The 24922-nt window shown below is 43.1% G+C and overlaps 1 protein-coding gene across 2 annotated transcripts in view; it reads right to left on the reverse strand.

Annotated features, from left to right (window-relative positions):
* Nucleotides 1–512: 512 nt before the first annotated feature.
* The window catches only part of LOC123997502 (failed axon connections homolog), a 31581-nt gene continuing 7171 nt past the window's right edge, over nt 513–24922 (reverse strand). For both annotated transcript variants that reach the window (XM_046301809.1, XM_046301808.1), the window contains 5 exons: nt 23485–23620; nt 23071–23267; nt 14887–15104; nt 4021–4137; nt 513–3535 (listed from right to left, as the gene is read on the reverse strand). In XM_046301809.1, coding sequence (XP_046157765.1) covers nt 3183–3535; nt 4021–4137; nt 14887–15104; nt 23071–23267; nt 23485–23620 — 1021 coding nt within the window. In that variant the 3' untranslated portion in view covers nt 513–3182. The remainder of the gene's footprint in view (nt 3536–4020; nt 4138–14886; nt 15105–23070; nt 23268–23484; nt 23621–24922) is intronic.

The raw sequence follows: 24922 nt of genomic DNA on the forward strand, positions 1-24922 counted from the left end.
TTTTTTAAAAGGAGCTGTGCAGATTGTTTTAAGCTCTGTGTGTCCCTTTGGGCCCAAAGGCCTCGCTCGAAGCCTGCACCTGCTCCATCCCTGGGGATCCTGGTTCCTGATCCGTGGCCCTCTCTCCCCCAGCCCAGCACCACCACACAGCCCCCTCTCCCCAGCCTTCTCTCCTCCTCCTCTAACCCCTCCTTGCCTCCAGCTCCTGGCAGAGCCTTAATCAGCCCGCCTCCGCGCCTGGATGCCTGCCACTCGTTAGCCTGATTGAAAACACTGTGGCTCACATGCTAAACACACACAGACCCAAGCACACACAATAAATGCAGAGTAATAATATAGGGTACTAATATGTAGAATACTAATATATGCACACAAGCAAATAATGTTAGAGGTGAAAATAATTGGGAAATTAATTATTTTAAATACTGAATGCGCAAATGTAGTACATTTACAGTATAAAATACCAACATTCAGACACACAGTAACACAACTCATACACAGATCCTTTTTTAAATATATTTTTTAATATCACAGCTATTGTTTAATGAAATCATTGAGAGTAATCAGTCATACAGCCACCTCACCTACGGGTTATCATAATTGGACATTCATAGGTAGTTTGTCAGTATGTTACAGTGAATTCATGAGTTTATCACACTTATGTACATTTCCCTGTAAGGTAATGTTTCCACTAACAGGACATACACTGTTCTAATATAGCTTGACAAAGTAGTCGCACTGATATAATGAGTTATCCATATGTAGCATGGTAAAAACACATCCCATAATATAACGCAGGTTGACGTTTTTGGGGGGATGAATCGTGTTCTGGAGGCAGCTCTGCCTCATATGATGCCACCTCCTCTGCTGTTCTCTCATTGCAGGTCTGGTCTGCCCATACTTCTAAAATAAAATCATTTCAAACAATAAGACAATGCAATTCAATCAAACACCCTCAAAGATATTTGTTCAATTACAGACACAAAAAGTCTAATTAAAAGACACTTAAAGGACAGTTGAGAAAAGGTTTAGACAGATCCGTGTCTTGGTCCCCATTGTTTTGCAATGTTATGTTTCATCATTGGGAGGTAGGGTGACTATAATCCTAGCAGATTGACATCTTACTCTTTTATTTGGTCTTTTGTCCATGTGCCTTTGCAAACAACTATTTACTTTGACATTGCAACTTTGCGAATAAACATGATCTTCTCTCAAGGTCATCCTGATACACCTATCAATAGTTCAACTTGAATGCCTAGCTACCACACAGACATCCAGTGACCTGTGTCATTTATGTACATGTCTCATTCCATTCATTTGGCCTCACCATCTTATCACGACAATCCCCAGCGTCCGAGTTGCATTAGTTTTGCCCATTTTAAACAACATGCAACAAAAATCTCTCCGTGAGAGCAATAAAGATGCAAACGATAAAACATCGCAAACTTAAGTTAATCTCAAATAAAAACAAAGTGCTGGTTTCACTGTTTTCAAATAAGTTGAGAGTTACTGAGTAAAGAAAGCAAAAATCAATCTGCATTCACGATTCACATTCAACCCCTCTTTTCATAACTTCTGTGCACTAAGGCTTATAGCATAACTGGTAACGTAGTCATATTACAACCCACTATCATCCTTCCGGTCTCTTTCTCTCAGACGCGCACGCACGCCCGCCCGCCCGCACGCACGCACGCACACACACGCACACACACGCACACACACGCACACACACGTAAAGGGATAACACTACTTGCTACAAACGGGCCTTTCCATTCTGTTTCAGAAACGTTCTGTATTCGTATGGTGTTAATACTGAGGTGAAAACGAATGCATTGTATTATTGTTATTATTTCATTAAACAATGCAGCTGTTTTTATCTCAATATCAAATCATTTCTGTGTAATATTTAAGTACCTTACTGTGACTGTTTTCAATTAAAATGGTCAAAAAGAAAGAAAAACAGCTTCTTAGCAAAGAGCAAATTCTCAAGCAAAAATGTAGCTAGGACTGTCTGGAAGTGGTCTGGGTGAGGGTGGGGAAAACTGAAAACTAAGCTGTTATTGGCACAGGTTTGGAACTCTATTTCTTTATGGTCTATTCTTATTGGTCTGATGTCACCAGGCAGGCCAAAACTCCATCCCACCAAAACAGACTGAAAAGCACTGTCTTTTCAAACAGCTCTTACACTAAAAGGGCCTTATCATCATTTTCACAATATCATTCCAAGCTCATAGTTTGGAAATGTATATAAAACACAGGAATATCACGTTTTGACTTCATTGGGCCTTTAACATTCCAAGTGGCAGAAACCGACAGGACTCGAGACCATAGAGCTAAATAGACAGCAGGATGAATGTATAGATACAGCACCCTCTAGTGGTGAGATACAAGAGTCGACTCTACTCCGACAAGAATGTTCCATCTCCAGTTCCTTTTGCGCATCCCAATCTCCTTTACTAGAGTGAAGTTAGACACAGTTGATGGAAAGGCCAGTGATTATGGCTGATGCTCAGCAGCAAGCCACAAACCATAGGACTACTGGTAGAATAGCCCACCGTTAGTAAGACACAGACTAGAGCAGCCACCCAAGTCAAAGACTCTTTATATATCACTCTTTACAATGTGTCAAAATGACTGACCTCGGTTTTCTCTAAAAACTCCAGTGTTTTCATGTTTCTGCTACCATCATCATCGTCGTCTCTCTTTCACTAGCTACATTTCTAAAGAAACAGCCATGTTGTCTGTATTCCATGGACAGACACTCCACTCACTGGTTCAACCAACAATCTCTCTCATGACGTTTTACACTAGCCTGTAGCCTTGGACAACTGACACAAAATAAGGCAATGTCTGTGATAGTGCCATATTGACAATGTCACAATCACTCAGGGTGAGGAAATCACATTGTAACACATGTAACACGGGGTTCGATTTATACGCTCTGCATACAAATACACAGTTAGGATATAGTTTTCAGTCATCATGGAATATAACTGCGCCTCCATGTGTGAGCACAGATCTCTGGAAGAGAGGGAGGGGCAGCAGGAGAAGCAAGAACTGTGCCTCTCTGTTCCGCAGCTCTATGATGCCAAGCCAGATAGCAGCGCCCTGACTAGTTTGGAGTTCCCGGGCCGTCTGACTGCCTCAGCCAAACCCACCCCACCTGCCTTGGTAAGGATGGGTCAAGGGTTGGGAGGTTTGCGACTGGAAGGGGCAGGATTAGGAGGGTCAGGACTAGGAGGGTCACACTTAAGCTGCGGCCCATTGTCCGAGCCCGTGCCCACGTCCGAGTCGAACAGCGAGTGGTCCGTATCGGGGGAGTGAGTGTGTGAGTGTGTGTGTTTGTCAGAGGCTTCACTCTCCTCCATGGTGTCTGTCCGGGAGAACAGGCCAAAGTCCATCAGGCCTGTAGAAGAGCCCTCGCTGCTGTCAGTGTCTGCTCCGTCATAGTACACGTCCTCTATGTCCACGAACCACTCAGGCCAGAACTTTCTCCGCATGCGCTCACAGAACATGGCCAGGTTGATGAGCTCGCCTAAACCACAGTGGACAGGGGATAGAGGAAGTACAGGTTCCAACGTCAGTACTCAAGGAAAAATGTACATCAGTGTCAGAGCGTCCTCTGATTTCATACTCAGACTTTGATTGTCAGATTTTGTACAGTACTAAAAATAAAGAGAGACTGGTCTTTTGTCTCTGATTGTCTCTGTTCTCTAAAGACAAACCATGATTAGTAAATGTGCAACAAAACTGCACATTACAGTCTTTCACTGTCATCTAGTGGAAGAAGTAGGCAAGTACACCTGGAGAAAAAAATGAGGCCATTGCATCCTATTCCACACATGCCTTTAAATCTATACAATACATTAGGTACATAATTTGTTATACAATCTTGATAACAACATAATAACACAATAATAGCACAATCACAATTCACACTTAAAATCAACCAATTATGATGCTTTGGTATTTTGAGTATGAGTAAAACATTTCAACCAGAGGCTGAGAGATTGAACTGACCTTTGATGAGCTGTTCAGGACGTGTGCCGGGTAGTGTCCACATAGCCTGGGCCAGGTGACCAAACACAGCAGCATCTACTGTCGACATCTTAGGCCCCATGAAGTACTTCTTATCTCCTGCAGGACAGATGAACAGCTGGGGTCGGTAACAGATATCAACCAACTATCAGTCAAGAGAACACCATAAGAAAGGCCTGCTGAGTGCCTCAGACTCTTCACGGAGCAGCTTGTAAATTACAAGCAAAACAGCGAAAGCAACTTTGTATTTAAGTGGGATCGAGTATTTTGCAACTCATGATTACATTTTCTGTCGTCGTTGGAAAGACAACTGGTTGCTGTTCAGAGTTAACTTGGATACTAAGGAGATCCTGAGGAAAATCGACGAGTATCAACAGCTTTATGCTATGGAGGAACAACATACTCCACTGTGGAAAGATCCGGCTAACTCACAAAATAGCTCTAACCCAACAAAAAAAAGAGGATGATTTACTTACCGTTTAAGTAGAGGATAGTGCTCTTGCTGGAATCCATGCAACACTTGAAAATTCACCCCATACAGATCCAATCAGTCAATATGATTGAGAACATCATCAGAAATCACGCGATATGAATCAGCAGGGCTGCGTGGGAGTTCGGAGTTTAGCCAGAGTGAAATTCTCACACTCCAATGAGAGAACAAGGCACTCACAGCCAAGGTAACCTTCGATTCCAACATGGATTGTCTACTCAGGGAAAACAGGGTGATGAGGGAGTCACTACTATACATACAAAGCCGTAGCATGCGTGAAAATCTCATATTTTCTGGGATTCCTAAGGACGCATCCAATAATCCAGAGGGGGTGATCAGAGAGTTCATGCCATCTGCCTTGAAACTTCCTCTCTAGAGACTGTAAATAAGGTGGCTTTCCACCGAGTGCACAGACTTGAAGCGACAAGATCAAGAGCCCCCGACCGATCATCGCAAAGTTTGAACACTGCCAATGACAGGAGCTGATCAAAAGCAGGGGAAGGGAGCTTAAAGGGACAAAATTCGGTCTCAATGACCAATTTCCCCGGGAGGCAAACGAACGCCGCAAGAGGCTGTATCCTGTACAGAGCAGAGGCGGGAGAGGGGTAAGCGTGCCTTTCTCATTTTGGACAAACTCTTTATAGCTGGACAGTTCTTCCAAGACAGCTTCATAACACCATGGTTGTACTAAATTCTACGGGGACGTCAGGTTACGGGAAAAAAAGTATGGGACTATAAAAATATCTGAACCGTACGAAGTTGATATGAAACCACACGCAATCAATTACATGCTCGCTTACACATACGGACTTATACATACACACACACTTGATCTCGCTCTCTTCTCCCCTCTCAATTGTTGAGAACTTTTTTTTGTTTATCTAACTTTTATATGTCTTTGTCTACATATTTATCTATGTTTACAACAAGCAAGGGGAAGATATCAGAATAGGGACATTGGGGAATAATAAAATATTGTACAGGATACATTTGTACTGTAGTGACGCAGTCTATCTTTCATTTCACCTTTATTTAACTAGGCAAGTCAGTTAAGAACAAATTCTTATTTTCATTGACGGCCTTATGAACAGTGGGTTATCTGCCTTGTTCAGAACGACAGATTTGTACCTTGTCAGCTCGGGGATTCGAACTTGCAAACTTTCGGTTATTAGCCCAATGCTCTAACCACTAGGCTACCCTGCCGCACTCTATGGTAATGCAAGGTTGTAAAGGGATTTTTTAAATCAATAATGACTAATTATGTATACATTTCAATCAGGACTGACTAATCAGAATACTATTATGTTGCTGTATAGATGTATGAATTTTCTTTTAATCCTAGTACTGAATATAATAGCGTTAGCTAACAAGTAGGCATAGAAGTTAAAGATAGAACATATGAGAAACTGTTTGTTAACCAAGCCTGTATGCCCAGGATTTATGCACTACAGGTGAACTACAGGATAAGGTGATTCACTCAACCCAGTCCCCGAGGAGAATAGACGGGAAGCAGCACGGTGGGGAGGGGCCAGACCAAGCACTCCTGGTGACTGCCGTCGCGGTGAGGATAGCCGAAAGAGCTCCCGGGGTGCGTATCACACATTGTAGGAGGGTAGGACACACTGACACTGTCGAACAATCACAGAGGTAGGAGAGGAACCACAACCTTTTAGGGTAAGGGGGGTCAAACTCCTACTGAAGATTCCCTTATAACCGACTTTTCCCCAGCTGTGAGCGTTCATAGAAGTGAAGGTGTGTTTTGGCCTCTTGCTGGTGATATGTTTTCTGGGAAAAGGGTGGTGCTTCATCGGAGGGCTGTTCGTCTGAGCTGTCTTATCGTGGGTGCCATATTCCTGATACAGCACGTCCCACCTGAGTATGCGGAGAGTGGTAATTGACAATGAGGATTTTATTCCAAACAAGCATAAGAGATCCCTAGATCTGGGTAGACAGGAAGTTAGAGTAGAGGTTGGGAAGGATCTCTCAATGGAGTTTTATGTAGACCAAATGGGGTCTCTAACTACATGGCAGTCTAGGACTCTGAGCCATTATGGTATATATCGGTGCAGGTCCCCATGTTGGTCGTGGACACAGGTCATAGCTCATACGGAGAGAGAGGGCTATATGAATCCACTCACCCACTACTGTGTTATTGACTTGTTAATTGTTTACTCCATGTGTAACTCTGTGTTGTCTGTTCACACTGCTATGCTTTATCTTGGCCAGGTCGCAGTTGCAAATGAGAACTTGTTCTCAACTAGTTTTTGGTCGACACCCTAGTACGGTTCCGGGTAGAGGAGGTTAGGCCAGTATGGTAAAGCTGTTCACGAAAGCAGGAATGCCAGATAATGACAGTTGCATTGATTTGCACTATTTATATCCACAGGTTCCCATTAAATCAAGACTTCCTCCCTTTACAGTGACCAGAGGAGATTATTACCGTTTGGCCCGGTACAGTACTCTTGGGAAAAATGTAGGGGAAGTTAGTACCTGCAATTGGACAGAGAATATTACCGCTGACGAGACCATGTCTAATTTGACAGGTTGTTTGAACTCTGGGGATTTCAATAAGGTAAAGTGGGCCAGGGCTAACATCTGGAGATTGTGTGGGGTAATGATGTTAGGGCTAGGTTTTACCGACAGATTGGACAGGATTATGCTACCTTGTACATTTGGGAATGCCTTTCACACTCATTCAACTCCAAGAAATGAAGTTGGCCAAACGGGAGAAAAGAAGTACTCCATCTGGGTCTTTTGACGAGAGAATATATATTGATAACATTGGGGTTCTACGGGGGATAGACGAGTTCAAAGCAAGAAATCAGATCGTAGCAGGATTAGAGTTAAGTATTTTCTAGTGGTCCACACTCAAATAAGAATGTGAACTGGATTAATTATATTGAGATGTATTGAGATGAATTCTATTCTGCCAATTCATTCATTACATCTTGGATATGTTTGTTGGCTGGAAAGGGTGAGAGTGGGTGTAGATGATTTGTTTCTCGATGGCACAGCTCCGGACGAATCAGTGACCGAAGCCTCAGCTGGTTTGACCACCCTGGCTCACGGTTTGGCAGAAAACTCTGGGGTGGATCTTTCTTTGACTACTTGGGTTGATAGTATGTTTGGAAAATGGAAAAAATGTTACTACTATGTTATCACTGTATTATGGGTTACCTTCATCTGTGTAACTGTTTTAGTTTTGTGTGAACTGGTTTAGTTTTGTGGCTATTGTCTAATTCCCTGTGTATGAGATCTAATTTCCAGGACTCTGGAGAAATCAATGAGAAAACAGATGGTGCGAAATGGACTGATTCCAAGATCTGACCAGTGGAATGATGGATATATGCCTCAAACCTAAATAGATGAATGAATCCGGGTTCTTCAAATGCGAGGAACTTATGTTTTTGATTAGAGCATTTTGATATTTAGAGATGTTAGGTTGTTTCTTGTTTCGATGAAGATTGTAACGAAAATTCTGATGAGAAGAGTTATGATTCTGATGTTGGCCTAAAAACAGTCAGTGTGAATGCAATAATTGGGTTATGTTTAGGTGATATTTTGATAACAATAAATATTTCTAATACATTTACATTTAACATTTAAGTCACTTAGCAGACGCTCTTATCCAGAGCGACTTACAAATTGGTGCATTCACCTTATGACATCCAGTGGAACAGCCACTTTACAATAGTGCAACTAAATCTTTTAAGGGGGGGGGGGGTGAGAAGGATTACTTTATCCTATCCTAGGTATTCCTTAAAGAGGTGGGGTTTCAGGTGTCTCCGGAAGGTGGTGATTGACTCCGCTGTCCTGGCGTCGTGAGGGAGTTTGTTCCACCATTGGGGGGCCAGAGCAGCGAACAGTTTTGACTGAGCTGAGCGGGAACTGTACTTCCTCAGTGGTAGGGAGGCGAGCAGGCCAGAGGTGGATGAACGCAGTGCCCTTGTTTGGGTGTAGGGCCTGATCAGAGCCTGGAGGTACTGAGGTGCCGTTCCCCTCACAGCTCCGTAGGCAAGCACCATGGACTTGTAGCGGATGCGAGCTTCAACTGGAAGCCAGTGGAGAGAGCGGAGGAGCGGGGTGACGTGAGAGAACTTGGGAAGGTTGAACACCAGACGGGCTGCGGCGTTCTGGATGAGTTGTGGGGGGTTAATGGCACAGGCAGGGAGCCCAGCCAACAGCGAGTTGCAGTAATCCAGACGGGAGATGACAAGTGCCTGGATTAGGACCTGCGCCGCTTCCTGTGTAAGGCAGGGTCGTACTCTGCGGATGTTGTAGAGCATGAACCTACAGGAACGGGCCACCGCCTTGATGTTAGTTGAGAACGACAGGGTGTTGTCCAGGATCACGCCAAGGTTCTTAGCGCTCTGGGAGGAGGACACAATGGAGTTGTCAACCGTGATGGCGAGATCATGGAACTGGCAGTCCTTCCCCGGGAGGAAGAGCAGCTCCGTCTTGCCGAGGTTCAGCTTGAGGTGGTGATCCGTCATCCACACTGATATGTCTGCCAGACATGCAGAGATGCGATTCGCCACCTGGTCATCAGAAGGGGGAAAGGAGAAGATTAATTGTGTGTCGTCTGCATAGCAATGATAGGAGAGACCATGTGAGGTTATGACGGAGCCAAGTGACTTGGTGTATAGCGAGAATAGGAGAGGGCCTAGAACAGAGCCCTGGGGGACACCAGCGGTGAGAGCGCGTGGTGAGGAGACAGATTCTCGCCACGCCACCTGGTAGGAGCGACCTGTCAGGTAGGACGCAATCCAAGCGTGGGCCGCGCCGGAGATGCCCAACTCGGAGAGGGTGGAGAGGAGGATCTGATGGTTCACAGTATCGAAGGCAGCCGATAGGTCTAGAAGGATGAGAGCAGAGGAGAGAGAGTTAGCTTTAGCAGTGCGGAGCGCCTCCGTGATACAGAGAAGAGCAGTCTCAGTTGAATGACTAGTCTTGAAACCTGACTGATTTGGATCAAGATGGTCACTCTGAGAGAGGTAACGGGAGTGCTGGCCAAGGACGGCACGTTCTAGAGTTTTGGAGAGAAAAGAAAGAAGGGATACTGGTCTGTAGTTGTTGACATCGGAGGGATCGAGTGTAGGTTTTTTCAGAAGGGGTGCAACTCTCGCTCTCTTGAAGACGGAAGGGACGTAGCCAGCGGTCAGGGATGAGTTGATGAGCGAGGTGAAGTAAGGGAGAAGGTCTCCGGAAATGGTCTGGAGAAGAGAGGAGGGGATAGGGTCAAGCGGGCAGGTTGTTGGGCGGCCGGCCGTCACAAGACGCGAGATTTCATCTGGAGAGAGAGGGGAGAAAGAGGTCAGAGCACAGGGTGGGGCAGTGTGAGCAGAACCGTCGTTTGACTTAGCAAACGAGGATCGGATGTCGTCGACCTTCTTTTCAAAATGGTTGACGAAGTCCTCTGCAGAGAGGGAGGAGGGGGGGGGATTCAGGAGGGAGGAGAAGGTGGCAAAGAGCTTCCTAGGGTTAGAGGCAGATGCTTGGAATTTAGAGTGGTAGAAAGTGGCTTTAGCAGCAGAGACAGAAGAGGAACATTTAGAGAGGAGGGAGTGAAAGGATGCCAGGTCCGCAGGGAGGCGAGTTTCCCTCCATTTCCGCTCGGCTGCCCGGAGCCCTGTTCTGTGAGCCCGCAATGAGTCGTCGAGCCACGGAGCGGGAGGGGAGGACCGAGCCGGCCTGGAGGATAGGGGGCATAGAGTCAAAGGATGCAGAAAGGGAGGAGAGGAGGGTTGAGGAGGCAGAATCAGGAGATAGGTTGGAGAAGGAATCTTATTGACTAAAATGATTAAAATGATACAGTACTGCTGAAGTAGGCTAGCTGGCAGTGGCTGCGTTGTTGACTTTGTAGGCTAGCTGGCAGTGGCTGCGTTGTTGACACTACACTAATCAAGTCGTTCCGTTGAGTGTAATAGTTTCTACAGTGCTGCTATTCGGGGGCTAGCTGGCTAGCTAGCAGTGTTGATTACGTTATGTTGCGTTAAAATAACGACAATAGCTGGCTAGCTAACCTAGAAAATCGCTCTAGACTACACAATTATCTTTGATACAAAGACGGCTATGTAGCTAGCTATGTAGCTAGCTACGATCAAACAAATCGAACCGTTGTACTGTAATGAAATTAAATTAAATGAAAATGTGATACTACCTGTGAAGCGAAGCGGAAGTTCTATTCGGTAGACGTTGACTAGCTGTTGGGTAGCTAGCAGTGTCTCCTACGTTAAGGACGACAAATAGCTGGCTAGCTAACCTCGGTAAATTAAGATAATCACTCTAAGACTACACACTCTAAACTACACAATTATCTTGAATACGAAGACAGCAAAGACAGCTATGTAGCTAGCTAACACTACACTAATCAAGTCGTTCAGTTGAGTGTAATAGTTTCTACAGTGCTGCTATTCGGTAGACGCAGGGCAGATAGCAGTGTAGACTACGTTAGGACGACGAAATACGATAATTACGCAATTATCTTTGATACAAAGACGGCTATGTGGCTAGCTAAGAAGAAATTGCTAAGATTAGACAAATCAAACCGTTGTACTATAATGAAATGTAATGAAATGTAATGAAAAAGTTATACTACCTGCGGACCGAAGTGCAGATGCGACCGCTCGCTCCAACCCGGAAGTAGAAACGGGTAGTATAACTTTTTCATAAAAATAGAAGTATGCTTTTTAATATTTTAATAAAACTAGATGTGTGATTGGATGTATAATATTTAATCATATATTTAATCATTTATCAATAATGACTAATTATGTATACATTTCAATCAGGACTGACTAATCAGAATACTATTATGTTGCTGTATACATGTATGAATTTTCTTTTAATCCTAGTACTGAATATAATGTGTGTAAATATAATCAAGAATTAGAACAATGACTGTCTGTTCCTTGGTAGAAATGAATGAACTTATCGCCAGACTGGCTAGAATGCTTATCTACACAGGCAGACCTTGGCTCGGGTCATAAATTATCTAAATTAGGAGAGACGACGTGGGAAGGCTTGAGAACTATACAGCCTTTGTACCAGGGTGAAGAAGAGACGGGACAGTTAGAAAACTAATGACGTCATTTTCAGTTTATAACCTGTGGTAAACTGTATCATGTTCAGTACTCTTGAGAATAAACGCTGCTGGTTGATTTTGAGACTGGTCTCTGTCCATTTTATGCAAATAAGAGCCTTACAAATTCTTAGGAATTGACAGAGTGTTTCATTTTAATTGGGTATTAAAACATGTAGGAATTTAATTCCTGTAACAAAGGTCTCTTTCATGATCATGTGAAATGTCAATTGCAGTGGAAATGCTGGGATGTGTTATTCAATGACAATTATGTAAAAAGGTACTTATGATGCAACTATGATGGTGATAGGATAGGGATTACACGTATCACCCTGAATATTAATGCTATTCTCACTTCATGTTACACACAGACACTCAACCATGCAAATTGGCTGGGTTATTATATATTTGGACATAACACATTATAGTCTTACTCTTATCCAGACATCACATCCCATATCAAATCCAATTGTATTTGTCACACTCGCCAGGTGTAGTAGACCTTACAGTGAAATGCTTACTTACAAGCCCGTATTAACCAACGATGCAGTTTAAGAAAATACCAACAACAAAAAAGTTTAAGAAAAACAACTATTTAAAGAGCAATAGTGGGGCTATATTCAGGGGGTACCGGTACAGAGTCAACGTGTCAATGTGCGAGGGCACCGGTGTAGAGGTAATTAAGATAATTATGTACATGCAGGTAGTGCTGTTTAAAATACTCTTGGACCTAGACTTGGCGCTCTGGTACCGCTTGCTGTGCGGTAGCAGAGAGAACAGTCTATGACTAGGGTGGCTGGAGTCTTTGACGATTTTTAGGGCCTTCCTCTGACACCGCCTGGTATAGAGGTCCTGCATGGCAGGAAGCTTGGCCCCGGTGATGTACTGGGCCGTACGCACTACCCTTTGTAGTGCCTTGCGGTCGGAGGCCGAGCAGGCTCAATTCAAGATTACAACCAATTGATTACAGCATTACCCCAAAAATGGAAGAAGCAGGTGGCAGCGGGAGGAGGTAGGGAACTGGTCTGTCTGCCCAATATAAAGGATCAAAACTGGCGGAGGAATAAAAATAGCATAAATAGGAAAGTATACCAGTTTCATTTGAGAACCAGGATGTTGACAGCTGTGCCATACAGATTGCAAAATAGTATATGGTGCATAGAAATCCGAAGAAGGTGGCCAGCAGAGATAGGTGGGATGGGCTGAGGGAAGCTGAGGGTTGGGATGTGGAATTGGAGACAAGTGGGAGTGGAGTTGCTGGGCGGGGGATAGAATGACGGTCAAAGAGAAAAGTAAAATAAAGTCAAAATAAAAACATAACAAAAAGTATGTTTGAATGACACTGAGGGGCAGTGTTTTTACAGTGTAAAACATTTACAGTGTTTATCATATATGCATAGTCACTTTAACTATACATTCATGTACATACTACTTCAATTAGCCCGACTAACCGGTGCCCCCACACGTCGGCTACCCGGACTATCTGCATTGTGTCCCGCCACCCACCACCCGCCAACCCCTCTTTTACACTACTGCTACTCTCTGTTCATCATATATGCATAGTCATTTTAACCATACCTACATGTACATACTACCTCAATCAGCCCGACTAACCGGTGCCTGTATATTGCCTCGCTACTGTTATTTTTCACTGTATTTTTACTGTTGTTTTTGTTTCTTTGCTTATCTATTGTTCACCTAATACATATGTTTTACTTTAAAAATCGCACTGTTGGTTAGGGCCTGTAAGTAAGCATTCTACTCCTGTTGTATTCGGCACACGTGACAATTAAACGTTGATTTGATTTGATGCCGTGCAGGTGTTTGTACACATGCAATATACACACTCACATTCAAATGCACACATACACGGACACACACACGTAAATAGTGCCATTACATGCACTCAAACATATTCAGTTGGCCTTGCTGTTAGGATTTTTGTTGAGCTTGATGTCTTTTGGTTTTTTTTTTGCATTTGTTGTCTTCCTTTTTTCTTTCTCTTTTATCCTCTTTTGTTCATTTTGTTGGTGCATTGGGGGGGTGGGGAATGGAACTATTTTATAACTTATTTTCTCGGGGGGGGTACTTGGATGGTTGAGGGGCAGCTCTTGGGGAACTGTGGGGGGAGGGGGTCTTGGAGGGCTGGTAGGAGATCTGTCGACGTGCCCTTGAGCTGGGCATTGGGGCGGCAGCGTAGCCTAGTGGTTAGAGCGTTGGACTAGTAACCGGAAGGTTGCGAGTTCAAACCCCCGAGCTGACAAGGTACAAATCTGTTGTTCTGCCCCTGAACAGGCAGTTAACCCACTGTTCCCAGGCCGTCATTGAAAATAAGAATGTGTTCTTAACTGACTTGCCTGGTTAAATAAAGGTAACATTAAAAAAAATAAAAAATTGACCCTGGTTGCTTCAGTGGGGCGCTCTGAATGGGAGGCTGTTAGATGACTAATGTGATGTAGTTGCTGAACGACTTCACTGCAAGTATATTGTATGTTTTAAATATTCAATAACAAAATAAACTATCAACACCAACTACCATTATACCCACAGAGAAACACCCAGACAACCAGGAGAACAGTTTGACGTTATAGTAGGTATATTCAAAGCGTTAAAGTAAATTCAGATTGCACACATTACACTATAGTTTATGACCTTGCAAAGATTTTACGCCAAAATCAATAGACATTCTCTGCTCTTTTCCCTACTAAAATACATTTGAAACACATATTGTAGTTGGAAGCACAGTGCACATACAGTATCTCACCGCTAGAGTGGAAGAGGGTCAAATGGATCTGTGCATAAAGGACATACCCCACGACAAAGTAAATCTTACAGTGAACTTCAAATGACCCCGTGTTATAATCGATACTGGATCATTAGGAAGCCTTCCTTAACCCTTGTTCCTCATATCTCCATCATCAGTAGCCAATTCCTCAACACTCTGACAACACTGTGAGAGCATTAAGAAATTGGCCACGTCATCAGTTGTTCTTCAGTTGCCCCTAGTCTCTCCCTGAATCCCAAATCATCCCCTAGTCCCTACCACCTAGGCACTTGTGCAGATTTGAAAGGATTGGATCACTGCAAGTAGTATGGTTGTTGCTCCATTCTTCCCTCTGATAGGCCAGGTAGAATTGTTGCTATATTGCTTACACCTGTCCGATCCTCTCATATCTACACAAGAGCCAAGGCCTAAGGGTAGTGTCTAAGGGTTGATTTGGGATTAACCCTCTGTCTACCCCTAACCTCCCACCCCCCTGTACCCCTCCATACATACCGAGCAGTTCGGCCAGCATGCGCATGTCCTTCTCCATCAGCTTGTAGACTTCCTCCTTGGAGAAGCGTCCGATGCCATGGCCGTACATCTCCCTTTGCACCATGCTGCTGTTCAGGTGGCCGAGGATCCACTTTAGCATGTCACTGAGAGGACCAGTGACTGGCAGCATCTTCTGGGTCTCCTCCAGGTTGTCTACCCACTGGCAATAGGCTATTGTCCTGTATAGAAACACAAATATACAGGTTATAGTACAGTCTTATATAGAAACACACAGATAGCTTGTCTACTGGCAGTAAGCTATTGTCTTGTATAATTACACAAACATAATACAGGTTATTAACCCAGTGGTAGTATAGTGTAATCATATGAAAACACATACACTGTGTGTACAAAACAGCTCTTTCCATGACATAGCCTGGATTCACCTGGTCAATCTGGCTGATATACACTGTAGGCCTCTAGCAGCCCAGTAGGCATTAAAACAGGGTGGCAGGGAGACAGGAAGCAGAGAGAAAGTACAGAACAGGGAGAAAACCCTCCATCGGTTTCAATAACTGCTTTTATATTGCAGATATATATACACACACACACACACTACCGTTCAAAAGTTTTGGGTCACGTAGAAATGTCCTTGTTTTCCATGAAAACATACATGAAATGAGTTGCAAAATGAATAGGAAATATAGTCAAGACATTAACAAAGGTTATAAATAATGATTTTTAATTTGAACAATAATTGTGTCCTTTGCTTTGTCAAAGAATCCTCCATTTTCAGCAATTACAGCCTTGCAGACCTTTGGCATTCTAGTTGTCAATTTGTAGAGGTAATCTGAAGAGATTTAACCCCATGCTTCCTGAAGCACCTCCCACAAGTTGGATTGGCTTGATCGGCACTTCTTACATACCATACGGCCAAACTGCTCCCACAACAGCTCAATAGGGTTGAGATCCGGTGATTGTGCTGGCCACTCCATTAGACAGAATACCAGTTCTTGCATAGTTTGGAGCTGTGGTTTGGGTCATTGTCCTGTTGTATGAGGAAATTAGCTCCAATTAAGCACCATGCAGGGTATGGCATGGAGTTGCAAAATGGAGTGATAGCCTTCCTTCTTCAAGATCCCTTTTACCCTGTACTAATCTCCTACGTTGTCACGCCCTGACCTTAGAGAGACGTTTTATTTCTCTATTTGGTTAGGTCAGGGTGTGATGTGGGGTGGGAATTCTGTTTTCTGTTTCTTTATTTCTATGTTTTGGCCGGGTATGGTTCTCAATCACGGACAGCTGTCTATCGTTGTCTCTGATTGGGAATCATACTTAGGTAGCCCTTTTTCCCCTCCTTCAGTGTGGGTAGTTAACAAAGTTAAGGGCACTTAGCCCTGTAAGCTTCGCGGTCGTTTTGTATTGTTTATTGTTGGCGACATCATTAAAAAAAAAGGAATATGTACGCTCACCACGCTGCACCTTGGTCTGCTTCTTAGGACGTCCGTGACACACGTTACCACCACCAAAGCACCCCCAGACCATCACATTGCCCTCCACCATGCTTGATAGATGGTGTCAAGCACAGAGTGTGCAAAGCTGTCATCAAGGCAAAGGGTGGCTATTTTGAAGAATCTCAAATATGTTTTGATTTGTTTAACACTTTTTGGGTTACTACATGATTCCATGTGCTATTTCATAGTTTTGCTTTCTTCACTATTATCCTACAATGTAGAAAATAATACAAGTAAGAAAAACCCTTGATTGAGTAGGTGTGTCCAAACTGTTGACTGGTACTCTATATACATATCTTTCTAAAATATATTTTCCACTAATCGTACCACCGCTCCCCTAATTGGGGAGAACTAATGAACAACAACACTTGGGCTTCTAATTCCAGCTTAAACATACTATATACATTTTATGGACAAACTATTTTGCAATAGTTATTTTTTGTTTGCTTTCCTTCTGCTACCCTCAACCCCTCCCATCTGTTTCTGAAGACCATCCAGCTTGATTTCTATTTGTCATATATTTTGTCATATATTTTTAACTGTGCTGTTTAACAAAAGTTCTGAACCTACACACATTTTTCAGACACAGTATATTTTACATTGGTTATCTTGTTGTTATTAGTCCCACCCTTCAGCTTCACTCAACTCCTCCCATCTATCTCTTAACACCATCTATATTGGATTTCTATTTGCCATATTTTTCAACTGGGCTGTGATGTTTCACAAAGTAATGAAACTTTCGATTCTCATAGTTGAGACAGATTTAGCAAAATGTTAAATTTTTAATTTACAAAGTATTATTAATCGATTTGATCGACTTTTCTAATCACCCAGTAGTGCTATCTGGAGAGTTAGCTCCAGGTAAATGTTTCAATTCTTCGGCCATTCCTGGATCTGTGACCAAAGATGAGCTACATCTGGACAAGTACCAAAATAAATAATCTAATGATTCTGCCACCTTGCAGCAAAATCTGCAGAGCTGGGAAGATGGTATCCCCCATATATATATATATATATATATATATAACATTATATTGGTTGCAAGAATTTTGTATAATCATTTAAATTGAACAATTCTAAGTTTTGAATCCGGATTCGTCTTGCGTGTCAATTCATAAACCATGTGCAATGGAATCTCTACATCGAAAATCTCTTCCCAACTTTTGGGCTCCCGAGTGGCACAGCGGTCTAAGGTACTGCATCTCAGTGTTAGAGGCGTCCCTACAGACCCTGGTTCAATTCCAGGACATATCACAACCGGACATGATTGGGAGTCCCATAGGGTGGCGCACAATTGGCCCAGCGTCGTCCGGGTTAGGGTTTGGCCAGTGTAGACAGTCATTGTAAATATGACTTTGTTCTTAACTGACTTGCCTAGTTAAATATATATATATATTTGTTGCAATATATATGGCACAGTTGTAAATGTTTTGATCCTTAAATGAAACTGGTATATATTTTGCTTTATCCAATTTCGGTCTGCAGTTTTCTGTTCCCAAAACTAGAATCTATTACAAACAGAGTGGACTAAGTTTTTTTTTAAATGGCATTGTTTATAAGGAGTTCAAGTGCAAATTGAGTTATTGCACACTTGCACTTTACAGAGTAGGCGTTCCTTTACGGAATTTATTTATTTATTTTATTTTCACCTTTATTTAACCAGGTAGGCTAGTTGAGAACAAGTTCTCATTTACAACTGCGACCTGGCTAAGATAAAGAATAGCAGTGTGAACAGACAACAACACAGAGTTACACATGGAGTAAACAATAAACAAGTCAATAACACAGTAGAAATAAAAAATATAAAAAAGAGTCTATATACATTGTGTGCAAAAGGCATGAGGAGGTAGGCGAATAATTACAATTTTGCAGATTAACACTGGAGTGATAAATGATCAGATGGTTATGTGCAGGTAGAGATACTGGTGTGCAAAAGAGCAGAAAAGTAAATAAATATAAACAGTATGGGGTTGAGGTAGGTAAATTGGGTGGGCTATTTACCGATGGACTATGTACAGCTGCAGCGATCAGTAAGCTGCTCAGATAGGAGATGCTTAAAGTTGGTGAGGGAAATGTAACTCTCCAACTTCAGAGATTTTTGCAATTCGTTCCAGTCACTGGCAGCAGAGAACTGGAAGGACAGGAGGCCAAATGAGGTGTTGGCTTTAGGGATGATCAGTGAGCTACACCTGCTGGAGCGCGTGCTACGGGTGGGTGTTGCCATCGTGACCAGTGAACTGAGATAAGGCGGAGCTTTACCTAGCATGGACTTGTAGATGACCTGGAGCCAGTGGGTCTGGCGACGAATACGTAGCGAGGGCCAGCCGACTAGAGCATACAGGTTGCAGTGGTGGGTGGTATAAGGTGCTTTAGTAACAAAACGGATGGCACTGTGATGAACTGCATCCAGTTTGCTGAGTAGAATATTGGAAGCTATTTTACGTGCTAGAACGCACCAACAGGATCTCGCTATCTCGTGCTTGGATCTATCCCCTACTTGCTTGTTCTGCCCACTATGACTAATTTGTTCCAATTGGAAACGACAGGCTGTGCACTATCTTGGGTTAGTTCCAAAAAACATATTTGCTGCCACTGTATAATGTGTTGTTTTTTATTTTACCATACCATCTCCTGCTCCAACACTAAGGCAATGAGATCAGAGACATTCTGAATTAATCTTTCACCTTCAGTTATCAGGACAAAAGTAATGAATGTATTGTGATAATTAACAGTCAGCTCTCTAGACAAAAAAAGATTGAGCTGTCGAGAAAAGGATCTGAGGGAAAAATTTGCTTCAGAGGCTAAACCAGACAGACCTGAGATCAAATCATAATAACTATTTAAATGCTTTCAATACCATTAAACAGTGCCTTTAATTATAACAACTTGAGCTCTACACAATAGGAATGGAAGACCAATGACAATCTTTAATAAAACCAAACATTGAATCTAATATACAGTACACGTACATTGTGACCAGCACAATCTCACATACAAGGGCCCAGAGTCACAAAACACTTCTTACGCAAAATCATAAGAAGCTTCTTAAGAAAAAAAAAGAAAAACATTTCATAAGATAATTCGTAAGTGCAATTCCTCAACAATATCTTTAGATGTTATGATTTTCTTGCGAACTTCTCAAATATCTTCTTAATTTGTTTGTTGCTAGGCAACCAATTTAGCTAGCTATCTAGCTAGTAATGGCAATCATGTTAACATATTTCCTACAGAGATTACTGTTCTAAGACATGTTCTTGGGTTTAAAATAATCAATACTGAAACTTTCAGATGAAGTTTGTGTGAATAAAACATGTTCAATTGCTTTCATGATCTTCTCTCACTGCCCTGAGTTTAAGACGAGGGTTTAGCTATAAGAAATAGCGCAATAAATTTCCAACAACCTTTGAGGAATATCAACTTTGCTTAGCTTTCTTCATAAGTCCATAGCTAAGGAAAAAATTGCAGTTGATAAGAAATGTCTTCTAAAGAAGGTTTTGTGAATCTGGGCCCTGAGGCATATCTCTGTCACAGAGCAGCCCTCCTCTCCATGTTGTCATAGCAACTTCAATCAATAATTTACCAGCCTGAAGAGCTGTATATGATCTCAGCATGCTGTAACCTATGCTGCTAACCTCAGCTGGCCAAACAGAGCAACAAGCAGCCCAATAGTCCTGCACAGCCATAAATAATGTAATCAATAGTAAACCTAGCCTGTGAGGGGAAGGGGGGTAAGAGGAGAGAGACTAGAGAAGGAGGTGATAAGGGAAAAAGAAGACAGGAGAAAAACCGAGAGAAAAGAGAGAGTGAGAGAAAGGTAGTGTAAATGAGAGTTATATGAATGACCCTTACTCTACAGCTGCAGAGCAATACTATGACCCCCCCCCTCCACTGACTGATATCTCACCCTGGAAATATTGCGGAAAAGAGCTTGATGAGCAAGTATGCACTCCCTCCTCTTTTCTTTGACATTCATGCACAGAAACAAATGCTTTTAGATGTATCATTCATCAGACTACCTCTCCCTGGGCCCCAACCAGGAAAGGAACAGGCTGCGTCCAAAATGGCACCCTATTCCTTACAAAGAAGTGCACTATATCAGGAATAGGGTGCCATTTGGGATGCAGAATCAGTGACTTCCCAGCAGAAGCCTCACTAGGACTGAAGCCCGACAGTGACTCACCGATAATGTAGACTCCCAGGCATTTACTGTAAGTAAATCCGTAATGTAGCTGTGGATGACCACTTGGGAATACTATAGTGAGTGACCTTAGCCGGTCCCAATTCATTCCCAACCCTCCCCTTGGCACTAACCCTTCAATCTTTGCAGACCTTGAAGATGGAGGCAATATGGTGGGAACTTTACCACTACACTGCTTATACACTACATGACCAAAGTTCGTCAAACTTCTCATTCTAAAATCATGTGCATTAATGTGGAGTTGTTCTCCACATTGCTGCTATAAAAGCCTTCACTCTTCTGTGAAGGCTTTCCACTAGATGTTGGAACATTGCTGCGGGTACTTGCTTCCATTCAGCCACAAGAGCATTAGTGAGGTCGGGCACTGATGTTGGGCGATTAGGCCTGGCTTGAATAATTTTGCACGCCCAATTTTTCAGTTTGTGATTTGTTAAAAAAGTTTGAAATATCCAATAAATGTCGTTCCACTTCATGATTGTGTCCCACTTGTTGTTGATTCTTCACAAAAAAATACAGTTTTATATCTTTATGTTTGAAGCCTGAAATGTGGCAAAAGGTTGCAAAGTTCAAGGGGGCCGAATACTTTCGCAAGGCACTGTATATCCATCCTGCCCTGCCTATCTAAGGTCTTCGAAAGCCAAGTCAACAAACAGGTCACTGACCATCTCGAATCCCACCGTACCTTCTCCGCTGTGCAATCTGGTTTCCGAGCTGGTCACGGGTGCACCTCAGCCACACTCAAGGTACTAAACGATATCATAACCGCCATCGATAAAAGACAGTACTGTGCAGCAGTCTTCATCGACCTTGCCAAGGCTTTCGACTCTGTCAATCACCATATTCTTATCGGCAGACTCAGTAGCCTTGGTTTTTCGGATAACTGCCTTGCCTGGTTCACCAATTACTTTGCAGACAGAGTTCAGTGTTTCAAATCGGAGGGCATGCTGTCCGGTCCTCTGGCAGTCTCTATGGGGGTGCCACAGGGTTAAATTCTCGGGCCGACTCTTTTCTCTGTATATATCAATGATGTTGCTCTTGCTGCGGGTGATTCCCTGATCCACCTCTACGCAGACGACACCATTCTATATACTTTCGGCCCGTCATTGGACACTGTGCTATCTAACCTCCAAACAAGCTTCAATGCCATACAACACTCCTTCCGTGGCCTCCAACTGCTCTTAAACGCTAGTAAAACCAAATGCATGCTTTTCAACCGACCGCTGCCTGCACCCGCATGCCCGACTAGCATCACCACCCTAGATGGTTCCGACCTTGAATATTTGGACATCTGTGGTCCTTCTGTAGCTCAGTTGGTAGAGCATGGCGCTTGTAACGCCAGGGTAGTGGGTTCGATCCCCGGGACCACCCATACGTAGAATGTATGCACACATGACTGTAAGTCGCTTTGGATAAAAGCGTCTGCTAAATGGCATATATTATTATATTATTATTATTATAAGTACCTAGGTGTCTGGCTAGACTGCAAACTCTCCTTCCAGACTCATATCAAACATCTCCAATCGAAAATCAAATCAAGAGTCGGCTTTCTATTCCGCTACAAAGCCTCCTTCACTCACGCCGCCAAGCTTACCCTAGTAAAACTGACTATCCTACCGATCCTCGACTTCGGCGATGTCATCTACAGAATGGCTTCCAACACTCTACTCAGCAAACTGGATGCAGTTTATCACAGTGCCATCCGTTTTGTCACTAAAGCACCTTATACCACCCACCACTGCGACTTGTATGCTCTAGTCGGCTGGCCCTCGCTACATATTCGTCGCCAGACCCACTGGCTCCAGGTCATCTACAAGTCCATGCTAGGTAAAGCTCCGCCTTATCTCAGTTCACTGGTCACGATGGCAACACCCATCCGTAGCACGCGCTCCAGCAGGTGTATCTCACTGATCATCCCTAAAGCCAACACCTCATTTGGCCGCCTTTCGTTCCAGTACTCTGCTGCCTGTGACTGGAACGAATTGCAAAAATCGCTGAAGTTGTAGACTTTTATCTCCCTCACCAACTTCAAACATCAGCTATCTGAGCAGCTAACCGATCGCTGCAGCTGCACAGTCTATTGGTAAATAGCCCACCCATTTTCACCTACCTCATCCCCATACTGTTTTTATTTATTTACTTTTCTGCTCTTTTGCACACCAATATCTCTACCTGTACATGACCATCTGATCATTTATCACTCCAGTATTGATCTGCAAAGTTGTAGTTATACCTCCTCATGCCTTTTGCACACATTGTATATATACTCCCCTTTTTTTCTACTGTGTTATTGACTTGTTGGTTGTTTACTCCATGTGTAACTCTGTGTTGTCTGTTCACACTGCTATGCTTTATCTTGGCCAGGTCGCAGTTGCAAATGAGAACTTGTTCTCATCTAGCCTACCTGGTTAAATAAAGGTGAAATAAAAAATAAAATTAAAATAAAAATCTATGTAGCAGTGGAGGACAAGGGGTTATATTAATTGACTGAGTCACCAGTAGAGGTGCTCCTCCACCATCTTGGTGACAGCCCGGGACACGGCTCTTTCCTGGGGACTGAGGTTCTTGTTGAGGTTGACGCCCAGCTTCTCTTCCAGGAAGTCAATGATGAACTCTGACCCCGACACCTGCTGCCAGTTATACTCAATCCATGGCATCTTGCCCTGCGGAGAGAGCTTCCCATCAAAGTAGTTCTGCAAGGGGGAGAACAGAATGGAGTTCAGCACTGGGAAATTGACACACTGAATATGTAGGACTGGTTTCCCAGACTCAGATTAATCCCTGGACATAAAACAACATGCATAAAGTGCATTTAAAGTGCTTTTTAGTCCAGGAATGTAAGCTTCATCTGTGTGAAGGAAACCAGTTCTACTTTTCAAGTTCTACTTTATCATACACAGGCTATTGTACCTGGTAGGGCAGGTCCACCATGCGTAGGTAGGTCTCCATCTTGAGGCAGAAGGGTGAGAGGCTGGGGACCCCCGTGTTTGGCCTGGAGAACTGGTGGAGGATGATGGCATCTTTAGAGTCCAACTCCTGCTCCTTCCTAGAAAACACCCGGGGAGAAAAAGGCCAACTGAAAAGGTGTGCTATACTGAGGCAACAGCAAACTAGTACACAGGTGGGAGCCCCATGAGATAAAATACTTGAAAACAATTGTTTTATCTCTGTGGCAGCCACTTTAAAAGTCATCAACGTTTGTGACAACAGTACAGCTATTTCCAGGTCAGTTTGTGTTGTGAGAACAATATCATAACTCGCCCTGATTGGAGATCAGAGAGGAGAGTGTAGGATTAGTTACATCTCTGTTCCAGGCTCTTAGTAATCTCACTGGGAGGATAGGGTCTCACCTGGTGCTATTATATAATGGTGACACAGCAGCGAGAGGGAACTATTCTTCAATTCCCTTAGCTCTGTGTTACAGATGGAATTTCCATACAAGGACCAATGAGCACCAACATGTGAAGTTCATAGACCCATGTGAAATTGTTTGTCAAATGAAAGTGAAGACTCTATATTTTTGAGAAATTCAGGCATATATACAGTGGGGAAAAAAAGGTATTTAGTCAGCCACCAATTGTGCAAGTTCTCCAACTTAAAAAGATGAAAGAGGCCTATAATTTTCATCATAGGTACACTTCAACTATGACAGAATAATTGAGAAAAAAAATCCAGAAAATCACATTGTAGGATTTTTAATGAATTTATTTGCAAATTATGGTGGAAAATAAATATTTGGTCAATAACAAAAGTTCATCTCAATACTTTGTTATATACCCTTTGTTGGCAATGACAGAGGTCAAACGTTTTCTGTAAGTCTTCCCAAGGTTTTCCCACACTGTTGCTGGTATTTTGGCCCATTCCTCCATGCAGATTTCCTATAGAGCAGTGATGTTTTGGGGCTGTTGCTGGGCAACACAGACTTTCAACTCCCTCCAAAGATTGTCTATGGGGTTGAGATCTGGAGACTGGCTAGGCCACTCCATGACCTTGAAATGCTTCTTACGAAGCCACTCCTTCGTTGCCCAGGCGGTGTGTTTGGGATCATTGTCATGCTGAAAGACCCAGCCACATTTCATCTTCAATGCCCTTGCTGATGGAAGGAGGTTTTCACTCAAAATCTCACGATACCTGGCCCCATTCATTCTTTCCTTTACACGGATCAGTCGTCCTGGTCCCTTTGCAGAAAAACAGCCCCAAAGCATGATGTTTCCACCCCCATGCTTCACAGTAGGTATGGTGTTCTTTGGATGCAACTCAGCATTCTTCGTCTTCCAAACACGACAAGTTGGGTTTTTACCAAAAAGTTATAATTTGGTTTCATCTGACCATATGACATTCTCCCAAT

This window comes from Oncorhynchus gorbuscha, linkage group LG15 (assembly GCF_021184085.1).
Source record: "Oncorhynchus gorbuscha isolate QuinsamMale2020 ecotype Even-year linkage group LG15, OgorEven_v1.0, whole genome shotgun sequence".
NCBI classification, from domain to species: Eukaryota; Metazoa; Chordata; class Actinopteri; order Salmoniformes; family Salmonidae; genus Oncorhynchus; species Oncorhynchus gorbuscha.